Below are 19,881 nucleotides of genomic sequence, written 5' to 3' on the forward strand. Positions count from 1 at the left end.
TAGAAATGTGTTGTTTTGACAACTGTGCTGGATGGTGCAACTAGTCGAAAGCAATCAGCAATAGTCTGTGCGTCATAACAACTTTGCCTGTGCTTTCTTGCCGTCATAACAAATCTGTAGGGGACTGTGTACACCCTCTCTTCTTCCACAACTCTTTATCCTCTTGTGGTGCCTTCGTCTGTAACTGAGTTATCTGAGCAATCAGTAGTGTTATAAACCAGAGAGTGTTTCACTGCCTAAACCCTGGGGATCCCTTACTCAGGTGGCCAAGGTATGGCCATCGCCTTTGGATCCATACCCTGGGGGTGGACAAGTGGGGAAGCAGAGTGACCGGCTGAGGGACAGAACCGAGGTACGGAGAAACCTTGGACATTCCAGCGAGAGATTGTTACCTCCGAAGGGCCTTGAAAGTTGCGCAAGGAAGCCCAGCTAGAGAGAAGAGACAAACCTCTTTTGTGTTTCAAGGATACCAGCCACCCTCGCGGGTGAACGCCAGAGTTGGGGAGGTGCAGCAGCAGTTGTGGTATCAGCCTTGACTTCAGGATCAAAGCCGCGAAAGACGAAAATTAATTCACGCAGCTGGTGAGTTGAGGAAAGCAATGAAAGTCTGGTCTGTGTTAAATGAAACTTGATGGCAACAGTATCCGGCGAATGAAGGTTGCACGTGAGCCGGTAAGACGCAAGAGAAAACAAAGCATTGTAAAGAACTGTAAATTAAAGATACAAAGTAACACAGTGGTCCGGTGAAAGAAGATTGCCCAATCGAAAGTCTCTGTGAAATGTCTGATGCCGTCGAAGCGGCAGGAAGAGAAAGAAACTGAGATACAAGATTTGAACTGTTAGGTTTGATCCCGGCAGAGGGAAACCTAAATGGGAGAGATGCTTTTGAACTTTTAGGTTTGATCCCGGCAGAGGAAAATCTTGGTGAGAATTATCTGTTGAACTTTGATGTAAGGACTGTGCTCGATACTACATTTACCAGGAGGCCTTAGTGTAGGAGAGAAAAAGTGTGTGCAGGTTTGCGTCCCTGATCTGGGCTCTTGATTGGGACATGCATTCTGGCAGGATTACCCCTCTAAAGATCTGTGCACCACTGTAGGCAGCCCCTTGCACCCCATATGTTCCAGGACTGCCTCTCGTGTGATACGGGATGGCCTCCTCTGTCCCTCACATCGGTGGCAAGTCTCTTGCTCCTCACGCCAGACTCAGTAGGCCAGATTTACGTTTCCAATGCGCACAGTCAGAGCCAGTGCTTCGTTCTCCACCATCCAGATTTTCTGTGGGTGCCCCCGCACACTTATGCTCCGCCCCAGATGTCAATTATAAATGCGGCGGGTGTGATTACGTCAGGATTTTATCCGGATAGCTGGAGCTACTCGGAAGCTCACAGGCCTGCAGCCATCTTGACTGGGTTCTCTAGCGGCCCCTCCCCCCGGGCCCTGTTTGCGGTGAGAAAGATCCCTCAAGCATCTACTGGATTCTCTCCCTTTGAATTATTGTATGGTAGAGAACCAAGAGATGCTCAGGGAAACATGGGAAGAAAGGGAAAAAGCACCAATACCTCTTTCACAGACAGCCTCCCGGTTACGAGAACACATGAATCTAGTCACTCTAGTGCATACTCATATGTTCAGCATCAGTTGTTAAATCTACCCTCCAACCCCATGTGCTCTTGCAGATTGGATCCACATGTCTCTGATCCCTCAGGGACAGCTTGCACTGCTGACATGCATGTTCCTGACTTTACAAAGGCGGGACAAGAAGCATATTGCTTTCCCCAAGTCCACATCCATTATCTGGGCCTGGCATGATATTGCTGTTTCTGTAAACTGCCTCCACTCCTTCCATGAACCCGACTGGGCTGTGCTTCTGCTTTCTCCTTCCACAAGTGTCTTTCTTGCTCAAGAGGACTGGAAGGATGTGGTATATCTGTGACTTTGTGAAGCCTCCCTGTGCTCTTACTACTTCTCTTACTACTTAGGCCAGATGTCTGAAGCTTGTTCGGCCTGGGACATCTGCATTCACACTGCATGGATATTTTCAGAGAGCAGCTGACAGTGCTCTGTTTTATTCATACGCCCCTTAAGATGCCACCTTAGAAACCATTACTAGCCTTTTTCCTATCCACTGCACACTTCCCCTTTCCTTATCATATGTCACCTTACCTGCTTTTTTGCAGTTCATAATGCCATTCATATCTGTGAGCTTATTAACTGACCTCGAGCTTCAGGTGCTGGTACTGAAAAATTGGTTTGACATGGCCTCCTTCACTGTTCTCCACATTTTTATGCTGATCAAATACAGAGCTAAGTGAAAAGGTGGCATTGTAGCCCAGAGTTTTCATAACTCATTGAAAATTTCAGAGTTCCCTCTGACATACCCTAACGTGATTTCTTGGCGCAAAATGTTCCCTAATGACCATCTTATTGGGTATATATCTCCCGCTGCAATCCTTTGCCATTTGTCTTAGGGCTCTTAATATTTCAATACCGTGCATCCTCCATCTGTGAGTCTCTAGATCTTAGATCGCCACGCCTATGGCCCCACAAGCATCAGAGTCCATACCCTTGGTACTAGCCTGACTAGAGGTAGTCATTGAAAATCGGACTTCCTTCAGGTTCCCAATTTGAGTGCATTGATCTAGGGTTGTGTATTATGCCTCCTACGTTTTGCTTGTAGGCAGGGGCTCCCAAGGAACAAGTTAACTTCGTATAAAGCACTCATTCATCTATCACTGAAGGGAAGCATTTCAATTTGATTAAATCCTATCGCACAGTTTTTGGGTAAACATAGTTTTATCATACTGGTTGTTTAGTTTGATATACTTCTACCTTATTTTCAGATAGATATAAGAATCTTCCCACAGCCTCGAGACAGTTGCAGTTCTTGGAATTACAAAAAGACCTGGTGGATGATTTCAGGATAAGATTGACTCAAGTTATGAAAGAAGAAACCAGAGCTCCATTAGGCTTTCGCTACTGTGCAATTCTTAATGCGGTCAACTACATTGCGGCTGTGTTAGCAGATTGGGCTGACAATGTTGTAAGTATAGTAGTTAACCTTATTTATTTTACAGCTAATGATGTGTGTGTTGCTTTTATTGTGTGACAGAAGTTTGGAACTATCTTAAATTATTAGAAACATAACTTTTCTATTGAGTCATTTGTATTCAGTATGATACATTTTCAGTAAAGTAGTAGGCCAATATGCTGTTTTCGTCTGATCAGCACTTTCAACTTCTTCCCCTCCTTCACTTCCCCCTCCCCAGCACTTGCGCGTTCTCAATGTCAGTGGGCCTAGTAAGATTGTTGTTTTTGTTCTCTTGTTCCCCTCCCTTGCCTCGTCGCGCTCTGAAACACTTGTGTATGAGCGCGATACAAATAAAATATCAATATCAATTTTGTGCATCTTAAAAGAATTTCTGTGATATTACAGTATAACATTGTTTTTTGCTAGATTAGGGGAGCACTGGCCAGTATGAGGTGCAAAATATTCTTCCTCCTACTCCTTTGCATCTTAGCAGAGCTGGCTAGATTTTAGCGCTTTGTCATCATTAAATATTGCCCATGGATGAAAGGATTAAAGAACAAGCCTTATAATAGCATCAATAAATTCAGAGAAAAGGTCTGTCAGAGAACTTTTTCTCCCCATGTTTTTAGCGTTCTTGAGGCATCATCCATATAGCTATGAACCCATACATTCTAATCTATCAAATTTACCTGCAGCAATTGCAATCAAGGTTTAATTAGCAGAAGCTAAAAGCAGCACCTCAATTTCTGACTTTACACAACAAGCAAGAACTACCTCTGGGGACAAGGAGCTAGTTGTTTTGGAGGTTTTGTAATGCTCCAACCTGTATACTTCAGAGTGCAATGATAGGCAGTAGGAGGTAGGATAGTAAGGTGCAGTAGGAGGTAGGATAGTAAGATGATCGAGACAGTGAGTGTGGGTAAGTGAGAAGATAAGGGATACCAAAGAGCACATATTCAGGGTTTTCACAGTAATGAGCAAGCAACATATGCCCATCTTGAAATATCATATTTAATATTGTTTAAATAAAGTTTAAGTGCTTAAGGAGTCCAGATTGTCCATAGGATGCATTGGTTAGAGTGAGAATTTGTCTGGAAATTGTTTCTTAAATTGAAGAGGTTTCTGCATGTTCCTGACTTTGTGATGGTTTAGTTATGTTATCTTATTTTATTTTACTGGGAATTATGCTGCACACCCCTGCCATTTGCATTGTCTGCAAACACTGGGTGGTGGGTCTGATAGAGACGGGATGGCTCAGTTTATTGCAGATTGAGGGAAAATGCAAGATAGCTTTGTTGTTGTGTTGATGTGTTGTGGTTAGTTAGAGGCACTCACCATCCTCTGCTATGATGGGGTCTAGCTACAGGGGACTTGAATGATCCGGACGGTACCTAATTTGCATCAAAGATGGTGAACGGAGTAGAATTACCTGAGATTTTCACTCCCTCAAAGATGCAATCATATACTTTCTTCTTTGAGGACTACAGCACCTTTAACATTGCATAGGAACTACAAGTTTCAGCAGCCCATCTTCCTTATTAGGACAGCTCAGATGAACCTGTTTACCCCGGTATGGAAGGAGAAGTCAAATTCCTGACTGCACGTGGACCACAAGGTCAGGTGGGTATTCCATGCCTTCTCCCCCAGCGAACACAGGCAGTCACAGAACACAGCAGAGACACATAATAGTCGGTTAACCTCCTACCCAATACAAGGAGGATACAAATAATTTAATATGAACCAGTTAGGGAAAGAGTTGGGAAGGGGCCAATTGGAGGACATGAGATGAGTCGCCCAAGATAAAGACTTATCCCAGGCTGGCTTACAAACACACCCACCACTTCCAGTTGTATAAAAAATGCTGAAGGAAGGTACTATTGGGTGCAGACCGGAAGAAGCAGACATGATACTCGCCAGGGGACCAGTGGTGTGCAGGAGGTGGAATAGACAGCTGGGTTCTACTAGAGAAGCCTGGAGAAGGTTGGAGTGTCTGGGAACGGAAGCAACCAAACCCAAAAGCAATAGAGGGGAGGGAGAGAGGGAGGGAGGGAGAGAAAGAGGGAGAGAGAGAAAGAGGGAGAGACAGAGAGAGAGAGAGACAGAGGGAGAGAGAGACAGAGGGAGAGAGAGAGAGAGAGAGAGAGAGAGATAGAGAGAGAGAGAGAGAGACTTTTATGTTTATTGAAATCATCATTCGAAGGGGTGGAAAGAGCAAAAGACTCACATTTTTGTTGTCTAATTCTTGACACTATTTTAAGAAGTTATTCCTTATTATTTGTAGCTCATTCCCCTTGGCCTTTTTTGTCAACCCTCACTCTGAAGTAACTGTTAACTCCATTAAAAACCCTGATTCCACTTACTGTCACTCTTCACATATCTTGACATCCTCAAAGGATTCCAAAGGTAGGATCCTCGAGCGGGGGTCGAGACTGGTTGTTCCCACTGGTTCAGGGTCGAAGCACAGATGAAGCCCTTCAGCAGTTCAGCAAAGGAGCAGAGTTTTGCCGGGACAGTTGACGAAGACAATGCTGGATGGCTGCAATGACAAGCTTCCCATCTTCAGCAAAATGCTCCTCTTCGAAGGGGTCCTGGCTCCAATGACGATCTGAAGAATGGCTGCAGGAGTCCTCCTTTTATCCTGGATTTGAGTGGAGTCGCCCCCAAGCCCACCAATGGTAGGAATCTGCACCATTCAAACTTGCAGGGATTGTCCAATCATGGGCCGTCTCCAGCGTGAGAAACATGAAGGTATTCTACCTACTCCCCCAGGATCTTGCCTTCAGGTAGCCAGGGAAGGGCCATCGCTTTTGATTCCCGACCCTGGGAGTGGACAAGCTGGGGAGGTTTACCTGAGTGGAGGGTCACGTTGCATTGGGAGGAGAATGCATAAGCCCGATACATGGTATTCCCCCTTCCCAATTGTCCTCCAACCCACTCTCCCTCAGCCTTTACGGGATATTTCCAGTCTCACCCCATCTCCCCCTCTCTTTTTCCAATAAGTACTGGAACGAGGAAGAGGTGATCGAGAACAATAAGCATTACCCATAGCAACAGCATGGAGATGCAAAGAGAAGGCCTACTAAATAACACCATTAGGCTGTCCCACTAATAGTCAGGCAAGGTCAGCCACTTTACTACAACTGTGCACACCTGACTCCACTTGACTCTCGACTACACTATAAAAGATGTGGTTCTCCTAGAAGCAATGAGCGAGCTGGGGTTGCTCGATGGATCTTGGAGGCCAACGAACAGAAGTCTGTAGAGAAAGGAGCCCAGAAGATTCAGTGGAGTGCGGGACGCCGAGACGCTGGCCCGGTGTGTCAGAGGGGCTGCAGCATGGCGAGGGAGCCGTGTCTCCAAAGAGCTGGAGTGGGAAGAATTGCAGTTTGTTGGCGGTGCCCAGACCAGTGCTCGTTCCCCTAGGGCGTGTGCTGTTCCCAGGGTGCCTGAGGGGCAGGTGGTAAGACCCTGACCTCAATCAATGACCCTTGTGAACTGCTTGCCAGCGCTGCGATACTTTTGTGAGTTTCACGAATTAGAGGGAGAGAGAAACTCAGTAGCGTGCGGGTGGCTGGAGTGGAAGCAGACAAGCGGCCCGATGGTTGAAATCGAGAGAAAGCAAAGCGAGAGAATATGTGCTAGTAGCACATACACCGAAAAGACAGAAAGAGCAGGATGAAGTGCGGTAGCAGCGTGGAAACCAAAGACATAGAAATAAAGTGAACTGAAAGCAAAGCATGGCTGCGAGCGACCCGACATGGAAAAGACAGAAAGAAACAGAAAGAAAAAGAACGGAAAGCAAAGAGAGGGTACGAGTGACCCGAAAATGGGAAAAGGGGTGCCAGTGACCCAAAACCAAAATAGCGAGCAAAAAGCATGGGCATAGAAAATGAAGATGCAGGAGTGCATGAAACAGTAAAGAGAAGTGTGCAAGAGGCACAGCAAGGTGAAAAGAGGGTGCAAATGTGCACAACAGAATAGAAGGTGTGCAAGCAGCACAGTGAAGTGGAAAAGAACAGAGTGAAAGAAGCATAGAAGGGAAAAGGTGCAAGAAGAAAGGTGTAGAGAATAAGGAGAGGGGCTAGATGTCAGAGTGGTCACGCCTCCGAGGAACAAAGAGCCTGGCATTCTCGAAAGTCTCTGATAGTAACCCCATGAAAGAACTATTCATTGAAAGGTGCATCCTGACAAGGAGAATTTTTTGTTTAAAGACCAAAGGGGCCGAAGCTCTGGGAAGGGGACCCTGAGAGGCCCACAGAGACATTGTGAACTTTACAGTAAAGGCGTAGGCATGTGGAAAGGAACCCTGATATGCCTAACAGGAACTGTGTCTTTTTATTTGGAACTGGAAGAATTGAAGCTTAGGGAAGGGAACCCCAAGGGACCCAGAGACCTTGTGAACTTTATTGATTTGCTGCAAAAGCCCTACGTGGAAGGTTCGGGGGGCAACGCTTTTGAGTTGAACTATTTTTTTTAAACTGGCAGAAGGCTACCCGAAACCAGCTGTGGTATATATTTCTTTTTTTTTTTGAGCCACCATTTTTCCTTTAAGAAAACCCCCTCTCACATTTGGTCTAAGAGTGAGTGCAAGCATAAGTTTGGACACAGACACATTTTGGTTTTGGATTTATAGACATCAACGGCCCTTAGAAGCATCAGTTGAGGGAACAAACCCCTTAGAGTTAGAGTCAGGTAGACCTTACACAAACCCTACAAAAGTTGACAATAAAGGTTTTCAAACTGTTACTTTTGAGTCTGTGTCTCTCTTGATACAATGCATGTCTCACACCAGCCAACAACTTCTTCCCAGCAACAGACGCACTTTGTCAGGATGTGGACTGGGACCCGACAGTCCCAGCCCCCATATCTGGCCACAAATACATACCGCTGCTTTGCCTTGGAAAGCCACGGCTTTGCCCTGGAAATGGCTTACCCTTTATGGCAAATCCAGCCCTGAGAGGGCAGGAAGAAGGTCAAATGACAAGATGGCAAAAGGGCAGGGCAAAGTCTTGTGGCACGGCACCTTTAGAGTGTATGGTAATCTAAAAGGCATTATGCAGTCAAATACAAAAATGCAGGTGAGAAAATAAAATACACAGTAGACCACTATCTGTGCAGCCAGCCTTGGATACATCATTCAAGTAAATATAAAGTTGCAAAAGACAAAGTTAAAGGAACACAAAGCATCCCTACCGCACCTCACTGTAAGGTTATATGCCCAGCTTAAAATAATCAAGGAAATACACAATGGAGGACAGAGTCCGCTTGCACTGATAGCCATAGGGACTGATCAAAACAGATGAGCTTAGCAAGGTAAGTAAAGCAAAAAGACTTTACTTAACTCCAGATGTCATGTCCGGTTCAAAACAACAGCAAAAAGGTGGGGGTGTCCCATAGATGTTTAGGGAAGGAAAGCAGCACAAATAAAAACTTTGCTAAAACATAGCCCTCATGGAAAGTGTTTCAGTGGCCTTTGGTCTTCAGAGGGCACGAGATGTAGAGGGGGGGCTATCTCTTTGCCCCTGAAATGGACCAAGAAAAAGATGCTTTCTCGACCCCTGTTGTGCATGTGCTTAAAGGATTTACTCAATGGTGTCCTCTGCAAAGAGACAGTTGGCCAAACCGTTGATTGTAACATTGATGCGGTCAGACAGATGTGCGTTAATTATCCAGTATGGGCTGCAAAGCGCCATCTACAGCTTTGCTCAATATTAGGGCAGCAAATACCTAAGGTCATACACTCGTGTTGCAACTGTGAACAATGGGAGTAATTGTTACTTTTCTACCACAAGAAAAACAAAAGTATGCAGAAGATATTCTGAGGGTAGGAAGCTTGGGTTCCAAAAATAGTATAAAAGCTGCATTGGATGTGACGGGCACAGGTTTTCACAATCTGTGTAATGGCCAAGTGATGCAGAAGCAATCCTTGTTGAAATGTTCAGTTTTCCTAAGTGACATTCAGGCAAAGGGTTAGGAGTGCCATTCAATGTGGAGCAGCTCTTCTGTAAGAATGTGGGCATGGCCATAACATGGGTAAAATCAGTCACAGAAACAGCCAGAAGCATGGAAGCTATAATTCCTTGCCATCCAGCTTCCTTTTGAAGCAACAGAGGAGGATCTTATGGTTCTCGCTACTCCAGAATTGGTGATTCCCAAATATCAGACCGGGGATACAATCAGTACATTGAACCGCAACAGGCTCCACAAAGAGGAGAGCAAGGGAACAGATTGGTTCAGAGACCACGGAAAGGTGGTGGTTGGCAAAATAGTACCCAACCAAAACAGGCCTAATTTTCCTCCAGAAGAGAGAGAATATTTTCTTGCTGATTGTGTCCATACATGTCCATGCTGGCTTCACCAATGTATGCCGGTATACTCTCATAAAGTTCAGAAAGGATGAGTGGATAGAGCGGATGAGTGACAGAGCGGATGAGTGACAGAGCGGATGAGTGATAGAGCGGATGAGTGGATAGTATGGATGAGTGGATGAATGGATAGAGCGGATGAGTTGATGAGTAGATAGAGTGGATAGAACAGATGAGTGGATGAATGGGTGAGTGGATGAAAGGATAGAACAGATGAGTGCATGAGTGGGTGAGTGGATAGAACGGATGAGTGGATGAGTGTATAGAACGGATGAGTGGATAGAGCGGATGAGGGGATAGAACGGATGAGTGGATAAAGTGTACAGAGAGGATGAGTGGATAGAGCGTATGAGTGGATAAAGTGACAGAAAGGATGAGTAGATAGTGTGGATGAGTAGATAGAGCAGACAAGTAGAGCGGATGAGTGGATAGAGCAGAGGAGTGGATAAGTGTATGGATGAGTGGACGAGTGGATAGAGCGGACGAGTAGATAGAGCGGATGAGCAGACAGAGCGGACGACTGGATAGATTGGATAGAACGGATGTGTGCATAGAGTGGATGAGTAGATGAGTGGACGAGTGGGTAGAGCGGACGAGTGGGTAGAGCGGACGAGTGGATAGAGCGGACGAGTGGATAGAGCGGACGAGTGGATAGAGCGGACGAGTGGATAGAGCGGACGAGTGGATAGAGCGGACGAGTAGATAGCGCGGATGAGTAGATGAGTGGATAGAGCGGATGAATCGATAGAGCGGATGAGTTGATGAGTGGATAGAGCGGAGGAGTGGATAAGTGTATGGACGAGTGGATAGAGCGGATAGAGAGGATGAGTAAATCGAGCGGATGAGTAGATAGAGCGGATGAATGGATAGAGTGGATAGAGCGGAGGAGTAGATAGAGCGGATGAGTTGATAAGTGGATAGAGCAGATGAGTGCATATAGCGGAGGAGTGGATAAGTGTATAGAACGGATGAACGTATAGAACAGAGGAGTGAAGAGATGAATATATAGAACTTGATATTGCTGCTGATTGCATGAAAACGCGATTGCTTAAAGATGAGTGCGGGGAGCACATGAGTTGCGCAGAGGGGATGAGTGCGCAGAGGGGATGAGTGCGCAGAGGGGATGAGTGCGCAGAGGGGGCGAGTGCGTAGAGTGGGCGAGACGCTAGAAGGAGTGTGTGGGTAGAGGGGATGTGTGGGTAGAGGGGGTGAGTGCGTAGAGGGGAAGAGTGCCTAGAGGGGAGTGAGTGCGTAGACATTTGAAAGTGCATATATCCCATCATATCTCACCACCATGCTTACTCTCTCCTTTACATCACCACTCAACTAGAACACAGAGATACTATGACACCATTCGGTATAACTGTTCTCATACCAACATCTGCCGCTCACTCCACATCACTCTAAGTAAACACTGCTGGTTACACACCCCCCAGCCAGGCGTTCTCCTCAGGCCTAACGCAGCCACATCTGGTCTGGATAAATCCTGCCAGAACGAACACATACTCCTGATCTCTCGACCACCACACCTACCGCTAAGAAGCAGCTATCACATGGATCCCGCACGAGCTGCACACATACCCGGTGCTCAAACGCACCTTTGACTCTCTATACCCTCTCTACTGATCTGAACTTCGGTTCCCAAGGGCGTTCAACCTACCAGCACCTTCAGACCATACCAATGGTATATAAGGCGCTATATAAATGCAAAATAACAATAAGAACATAATAATGTTTTCTTTGCCCATAATGCATGGAATGATACTGTAGGAAACCCTGCTCTTTCTGACTCTACCAATATATGGCATTATCTTCACATAAGAGCATCAGTGATGTTGTCCTTGTCTTTAACGCCAGGAAAAAGCCAAGCCACAGAAGGTCAGCTCAAATTCTCCCCCACACTGTTTGCATAGGAGTGCTCATCATGTTGGCGTTACCCTTAATACCAGTGGAAAATGCCATGCCATAGTAAGAAAGCATGTCTCAGCTGGCTACACAAATGCCCCCCTCACCATATGTAAGAACACTCATCTTGGCTTGGCCCTTAGCGCCAGTATAGAATGCCATGCCATAGTTAGTAAACATGTCTTTACTGGCTATACAAATGCCCCCTGTGATGGCATCATGAACTAGACACAGACAACTGAATTAAAGTTTGGGCTATAAACTGTCATTCAAGAAAATAAGGGTTGATAGAAGGCCCTATTTTCTCTATGCTAAGGTGGGATTTCCCTATCTTAGTGAAACTAAGGATAGTCAGTGCCAGGAAGTCCAAAGTAAAAGTCTGTCTGTGTCCAAAACCTATGCTTGCCCTTGCATCTATTTGTATACAGTGTGCAGGGATGTTAGCATCAAAATAATATGTTTTCAAGTAACAGTTGAGAGCTTTTTTCAGCTCTTGGTTTATCAAAGATTTTCTGCTCCACGGTTCAAAATAGTTCACAATGCACAGTGGTTCCCTTCCCCATGCTTTAAAGTCTTTTCAACTTCTTCAAAACTAATTTTCTGGCGATACATCCCAGCTCTTCTGGTTTGGTTACCTTTCAACAATTTCACAACTTCTATTTCTTTAGTTTCAGTTCACACAACAGTTCCTTTAGCTTCAACCACACGCTTCCTTGGAGGAATTCAAAGTGGCTTTTCCATATGTAGGTGTACTCGGGCTAGGTGCAGTTGTCAGACCACACGGTCCACCCATTACAGGTCACGCAACCGGCACAGCTTATTTGCCTCTTTTACTTTGTATGCAAATTACCACTGTTTCAGCTTTACAGTGATGCTCGGTTTATTTTCCTTTCACATCCTTGCCATTGCTTATTTTACTACTCTTCACTTGGTGCAGTTTCATATGCTTCTATGGCTCTTGCCAATGCTTTTTCTCTCAGGTTACACAGTTAATTTATAGCGTGTGAGTCCATAAAACTACTTTCATTCAAATCAGTGTTCAACATTACTTGCTTCATTTCGGATCAATAATCAATAGTGCTTGCTTTCATTCAGATCAGTATTCCAAAGTGTTTGCTTTTCATTGGAATCAGCATTCATTACAGTTTTCACAGGTCTGACTGGCTCGCCTGCCGCCCCGGTGTCCCCCTTCCTAGGTTGACTCACCGGTCGGAGCTTATGGCGCTCCAGCGAGGCTTTCGGCCGCCCCGAGGTTGCTCTCTCTCTTTCATATGGCGTCTAGTATGGCCTCCTCAGCAGTTCTCTGGGACTTCGTGCCTGCTCCTGATGCTTCTCTCACAGCCCCGGTCTCACTCAGATGCTTTGCCTGCTCACGTCGGCTCCCTTTCTGCAGACCTGTCTATTGGCGGTGGGGCAATGTGGCTCTAAACAACTCTAAGGCAGCACCAAAGTCACAGCAGTTTTAAAATTTAAATGTAAACTGATTTTAATGTTATCGAGCATCTCCGGCCTGACAACAGGGGGCACATTCAGAGAGCATGTGAGTCTATGAAAGATCCAATACTGAAGAAGGTGTCTGTGCTGGATTTAGAAATGCTTCCCAACCCAGTGTTACAACATTTATGTTGGCATTGCCCTTAGCGCCAGCATAAAATGCAGTAAGGGAACGGAATTACTGCCAGTTTTACCATGTCACTGAATCCTGCGTCAGCGGTAACTCCGCCGGCGGGTTTAGCCACAGTGAAATTGCCGCCAACATATGGGAGAATTACTTCCGCGCCAATTCCGCCACCAGAATTACCGCTGAGATACAAAATGGTATTGCCACCATATTCTAAGTTGAAATACCACATAAAATGGGCAATAATTCTTCCAAAAACGCAGTGCAATTACCTCCACCTCTTAGGTGGAGGTAAATGCATGCAGGTTATGGAAATAAGTCACAGGTGCACCCCAATCCACTCAGGAGGAGTACATAAAGCACACAGCTTCTCTAAACACACTTTCCAACACCATGTTTCCAGTAGCTGTTGTGGATTTGGACATTGAACTGCTCCTGCTCGGCATTGAGCTGCAGAGACTGGAAGAGCAGTGCCGAGAGGAGGAGGAGACGCCGTGTAAGGTGAGCGCCATACCTGGAGTCAGGCCCAAACCCTGGACCTTGATTGACAACAAGCAATTCACCTGGTACCAGCTGAACGGGGAGGCCATAGCTGAGCTGCTCACCTTGATCCAGGATGCTCTTGAAAGCAGGATCGACATCAGCAGTACAGCCTCACTCTCTGTGCTGAAGCTTATGCCTGCCCTGCATTTCTTTGCAACTGGTACCTTCCAGCACACCGTGGGCATGCTGCATGGCATGTCCCAGCCCACATTTTCCAAAGTGCTTGTTCAGGTGCTGGAAGCACTCCTGTGCCATGTCTCCCAGCACATCTCCCTGTCCACCACCCCAGCACAGAAGAATGCCATAAAGTCTTTTTCTTCTGCAGTAGCCCACATGCCCAATGTGATTGCTGCTCTGGACTACACCCACGTGGTCTTGGTGCCCCCCCAAGCATCTGAAGAGGTATACCGCAACAGGAAGCAGTATCACTTCCTCAATGTCCAGGTCACCTGCGATCCTGGCCTCCTCATAACACACTGCTATACCCGCTTCCCTGGTTCCACCCACAATGTCATAGTCCTGTGGAACAGCACACTTCCTGGATACGTTAAGAGGCATAGAGGGAAATGGACGTGGACATTGGGTGAGCACAAGTACCATCACAAAAACGAATCTCACAGTACTATTAAAATGCCATGTGAGGGGGAGGGGGCATTGCCACAACTGAAACATGAATGCCCTGTCAAGGCCCTGGTGAAGGTGGGGGGGGTAGGACTATCTACGGAACTCAGACAGGAATGACAATTCTGTATTAAGTTGCCTATGCATGCTGCCCTAACTGGCTACCAAAACACACACACAGGACTACAGGAACCACAATGCAACATTAGACATCCCTATACATACAACACACTTCAACACTGCACCAATAGAATGCAGTACTGGCAGACGGAATGCCAAATACTCGGGCAACCATGTTATATGTAGTCATCAAGAAATAGATGCAGAAAACGCAAACGTGCAAAGGTACAACTAATCACCCATCAGGGCACATGCATGAGAGCAATGCACAGGCACCATGGTATTCTGCAATGACAATCACACGCCGTGAAAGTGATAATTACTGGCTGTGAGCTGTGTGCATGGTGTCACACAACAAAGTCAATGCAACCCCCATAGAGGATGATTCCACATGCAGGTACTGTGATGGGAAATCATGTCATGCTAAAATACTCATGAAATGCATGCAAACAGTGTCTATAAACATGCCGTTGTAAAGGGCGACATATCCACAATGCTCCGTGACTGACACCTATGACCTTGCTGGTGAATCTGGCTACTCGCAGCTACCATGGCTGACGATACCTGTGCGTAATCCAACACCATCCCTAACACACCCTCCCCATAACACCATCCCCAACACACCCTCCCCACCCACCTGTGTCCTCCCCACAACACCATCCCCAACACACCCTCCCCACCCACCTCCCTTGTGCCTATATACACAGTGCTATGTTAAGCCACTTATCCTTACAAGTCTCCGCCCGCACCTTTGGCGCCAGATGACATGTGGTGTGGTGCCTTTGGGTGCTGGGCAGAGATCCCTCTGTAAGGGTGACAGAGGTGGACAGGTCCGACTCAGGACCCCGGATGCGTTGCAGTGTCAGTAGCATGCTAGTCTGCATGCCTCTGCAAAGGCCGAGATTCTGTCGGTCATCTCCTCACCCTCCATCACACAACAGTCAGGGCGACCGATGTGACAGCCGACTGTTGTCATTCCAGGTCAGTGTCCTTTGCTATACTCCGAGAGGCGCCCTGGACACATTCCCTGATGGGTGCAAGTGTTGGACTTTAGGAAGAACTAGCGGCAGAAAAGCCTAAGAGGTACCCAGCGCTTGCACACACAACTTTAGGGGGGACTATAAGGCTGCAGGTTAACTGGAAAAGTGGGTATACTGTATAATTTGAAATTGCAATCTTGCATTTAATTGAACAGAGGAAGGTCAGCCTGACACATGTTTCGAGCTATCCAGCTCTTCTTCCGAGGCTCAAGTTGGCCCTTGAGGACACTGCAGTCTGAATTTTTAGTCTTCCCAGAATTATCCGCACATGCGAAGCATAAGAGTAATTACCTCTTTGGTTTGGGTATTTTCCCTCAAGCTTATGAGTTACGTTGAGACCCCTAAACACGTGTCAGGCTGACCTTCCTCTGTTCAATTAAATGCAAGATTGCAATTTCAAATTATAGACTGTTTGTGGTGCAGTGTTTTTGGAAACTCTTGTGGTTAGCAGGTGTTGGACTTGTTTGTCCGCCAAAGTTTCTAACCGCACCTGTCGCTGATGGTGTCCAGCCTCCTCCACATGGCATCCCGTGACACCTGCACTATGGGCTGCCAGCTATGGGAAGGGCTGTGAAGCAGGGTGAGCCGTATGACCTGCCACCCACACTACCGCCCGGTGTCACGCTCAGACTCCAGACCGCGCTGACCATGTGGCTGGCCGCCCCGATCAGGTGATGGGGGCGTTGAGGGGGTGTCATGAGCCAGTTGGGTGGGTGCAGCTGCGTCTCAATGTGTGCTCCCCTGTCGCTACCAAAGTGGCCTGCTGCTGGGTCGCAGTTGCCGGTGTCCAGTACCTGCAGCTGTGTTGGCATTGCTGCCACCAGCACTGGCATGTGTAGCACTACTGGTATCACACTCCTGCCCGTATTCCTCCCCTTCCCACTGCTGGGTCGGTGCAGCAGTGGTGACTGTTTGCGTCAGCCTGGAGGTCCGGCCATGGGAAGTAGATGGACCTACATCCTCCTGCTCCTGAGTCGCCTGTGAATCTGTAGGGTGGACAAAGACATGCTGTTACTCATCATGCATACTTGTACGTCGGCTTACTAGTTACACATGCTACATGGTGGTGAGACATCATGTACATGGGGTCTGATGGGTATGGACGATTGCAGGCCAATGCATATGGCCAATACAAGGTGAGGGTAGCATCTGTGCAGGGTGTACACCCCATTGGCATGTGGCCTTTGCCTCTTATACTGCCAGTGTGGCAGACCTGTCAATGAAATACAGGAAACAGAACAAACTCAGACTCTGCCATTCTTTTATGAAAATAAACTACACAGTGGCCCTTCACTAAGCCACAAAATCATGTATGTGGGCTTATAATTAGGCCACTTTCCACTATTGACAGTCTATGTGTCTAGTTTCCTCCAGTATTTTTTCTTTTGTTCTAAGAAATTGATATTTGATTTTCTATTGCAGTTCGCTCTTCACTAATTTTGAATTTATATGTAATCACATTTATTTGTTTTTTATATTATGTCTTTTACTGTTTATAAACTATTCATGCGTACCTTTTTTCCTTGTGAAATAAATACCTAAAGAATCTTTTCACAAACTTGAGGCTGCCCTGATTGCTTTCAGAGAACCTTTTTTTTAAACAAATGTGTGATACCGTAGTGGTACGCCTAGAGAAACAATCCAAATTGAACCTACTGAGAATTGTATTCACAGCAGTATGGACTTTCCTGTTATAGTATCATTTTTAGTCCCTATCCCTACTGCTTCTGGGACATTTCCCCCACTCTTTTGTACTCTTATACTGCCAGTGTGGCCTGTACATGAGGTTATGCTGGGGGTCCACTTTGGCACTTGGTCTTTCTCAGCACACATGGGTGCTGCACATAGTTGCCTCTGCTCACATGCTCATTAATACCTCTTTTGTTTTGCTTTAGTCACCTCGGGTGGGACAAGTAAGCCCAGACATGGGTCTCGTGCCTGCTGGGCCTAGAGACCCAAGCTTCTCCTCCTGATGAGGACCAACAAGGCCGAAACATGTCTGGGGATGCTTGTGGTCTCGTGCAGAAGGGATGTGACCAAGCAATTCGGGCTGGACCGCCCCTTTGGGGGTGGGACCAAGCCTGATTTGCATATTTCTTTCCCCTTTTGTAATGACTTGGCAGGCAAAGAACGATGGTCTGGAGGGTTGCCCAGAGCAATGACAGAGGCTAAGATTAATTCTAAACCTTCCAGCCATCACCTTTTTTGTTTTTCCTTTGTGCATAGGTACATGCACTGTTGCCCACCTACCCTAGCATATAGGGCCGCCCTTAGCTCTGGCAGTGCCCGGGGAAACCAGTATTTGTGGTTGCTGTGCCACACCAGCATTAGGCAACCATGCAGACCCTTTCTGGTTTAGATGTGGTGCTGTTTTGCAATGGAAAGTTAATAGTTTCAACTGAGCGCAGCTGCTATACCAGCATGGAGTAGCCTTCCAAGGGTTGCCCCATGCTGGTATGGCAGCGGTGCTCTGTTAAAAGGATTGACTCCCTGCTCCAGCACAGGAGATGGGTGCTTTCTAATGTAATAGGAAGCCTTCAACACGGCCGCAATGGGGAGCCCTTGTTGGACTCCTCAGAGCTGGCATGTCGGGGGCTGATGTAGTGCCCCGTGCGACCGCCGGATCACCCATGCTTGAACCCGGCTCTACATGCATACACATGAGGTGGCATTGCCTTTGGTTGCATTGCCATGTAGTGGCACCGTCACTAGACCATTTGGGCCAACTATGCTGATGGATACATGCTTTTGATGGTCATTTAGCCAGTGCCGTTGTCGGGGGAAAGCGGTACATTCAGACTTGCCAGATTCTCTTTGGCTGCTGGCTCCGACCTCAGCACACCCAAATCCCTCAATACATGTAGAGGAATGGAGCTGGCCTTCTCCTAAGCGGTCAGGACAAGGGACCCACGGTGCCACCTCCTGTTGCCGATGAATCCTGCCAGTGTTTGGACAGGAGGCTGCAGACCCTGGCCTTCAGGTCGTTCCGACGCTTCCTGCAGTCCTCACCATCCCGTGGGACTGTGCCCACAGCCGTCGCATATGGCTGACTAGATGGCTGCCTTCCACTGGTCAGGCATTTTTCGATGCCGGGAGATATACCACTCCTTGACATGGGCCACCACCTTGTCATTGTGGACCTGCAGCTTGGCCTCACTGAACCTTGGCTTCCTTAGCCTCAGATCAGGCACCTTCCTTTTGGATTTGTCCTGAGACATGTTTTCAGTGGCTTGTGGGTCTGGATAGTGTGACGAATCCTGAAGTATCATCACTGCTTTAGATGGGGAAGCCACTCCCCATTAGGTCAGGGTGGTGAGGCACTATCCAATAGTGCCCCTGGGGGGGTGTAAACATGCAAGTTTAGCCTTAGGTTCTACCCATCTGGAATGCACTAAGGAAACATAATATGAGAATCCAAGACACAATAAAGTTCACACACCACAGAAGTTTGTTCATTTACTCGAGTGAGGAGAGAGTGATAGCCAAGGCTTCACAAGATCTCTCCCTTGCAATATAGGTTTTCCTATATGTATACCTTGTCCGTAGACTGAGTGTGACCATTTAGCAAAGCATTCTTTTAAAGCTTATGGATACAAACATTGCTTGTCAGCAGTACTTTTTTTTTAACAATTTTTATTTTGTTTTACACCACAATAACTTACAGACATTACATTATGCGGTACATTATATCACAGTACAAATCTTGTCCGTTTACCCCCCTCTACCCCGGCCTACCTTGCACTACACAATTCTACAATCCCTTGTTTACTCTTCACCAACCACTTTCATGTCTGCACCCTCTTGTGCGGGACTGTGTTTCCGATTCCTCGTTATCTAATGTAGACGTGGCCAGCTCGGCAATCAACTATCTCCAGACTTCAACCCCCTCCCCCTCTTGGTCCGAGTTCCTGTCTACTGTTTCTGCGTGTCAGCAGTACTTATTTGTCTGGTGATTCATTTCCTTCAAGGTGTGTTTAAAAAGAACAAAGTCTTTAACTGTTCCTCATCTTATGTCAGCATGTCCCTTTGGAACTTATGTCTGGTATTACAAGAATGTTTCAGCTAACTCATCAATCTTAGTAGGGAACAGTCGGTCAGCATCTCAGAATTGCTTTCACGCAAAACCGTCCATGTGGGTCATGTCTGGAAAACATGTTTGCTACGGAGCAATGCATAGCTAATTAGTTGCGATCAAATATAGGAAAGAATAATGCATGAACTAATGTTCATAAGAATATAGTGATTTTTCACAAACTGCCCTTTTTACAGGGGAATCTCATATATGTGATGGTCTAGGACGATTACCTGTGATATATAGTCAGTGTCTTCGTCAATTATAAGTGGGTAGCATGGAGGAGGGGTTGGAGCATCAGCAACGTCTATTTGCATCATGTCTTGTATCACAACCTCCTGTATTACCAATGCGTTAGTTAAAGTAACAGAAAACAAACGGGGGAACACAGCTATGTTAGAAATTGGAAACAGATTGGCAGGCAGTTAACGAGAAGACAGCAGCCCAGAATCACAAGGAATACCGTAAGTAATAACATACCGATCTTCCATCCCGAGATGCTAGGGAAGCCCCAGACAGAATGCACAACCTCTCAGGAACCAATGTCTTCATACGCTTGGGAGC

General features: G+C 46.7%; 1 protein-coding gene across 1 annotated transcript in view; it reads left to right on the top strand.

The window, feature by feature from the left end:
- The window catches only part of RINT1 (RAD50 interactor 1), a 1,254,187-nt gene that overhangs the window by 921,213 nt on the left and 313,093 nt on the right, over positions 1–19,881 (top strand). The window contains exon 10 of the mRNA XM_069629127.1: positions 2,843–3,042. Within this exon, the coding sequence (XP_069485228.1) occupies positions 2,843–3,042 (200 nt within the window). The remainder of the gene's footprint in view (positions 1–2,842; positions 3,043–19,881) is intronic.

This window comes from Ambystoma mexicanum, chromosome 12 (assembly GCF_040938575.1).
Source record: "Ambystoma mexicanum isolate Mex_15411 chromosome 12, UKY_AmexF1_1, whole genome shotgun sequence".
Classification (NCBI taxonomy): domain Eukaryota; kingdom Metazoa; phylum Chordata; class Amphibia; order Caudata; family Ambystomatidae; genus Ambystoma; species Ambystoma mexicanum.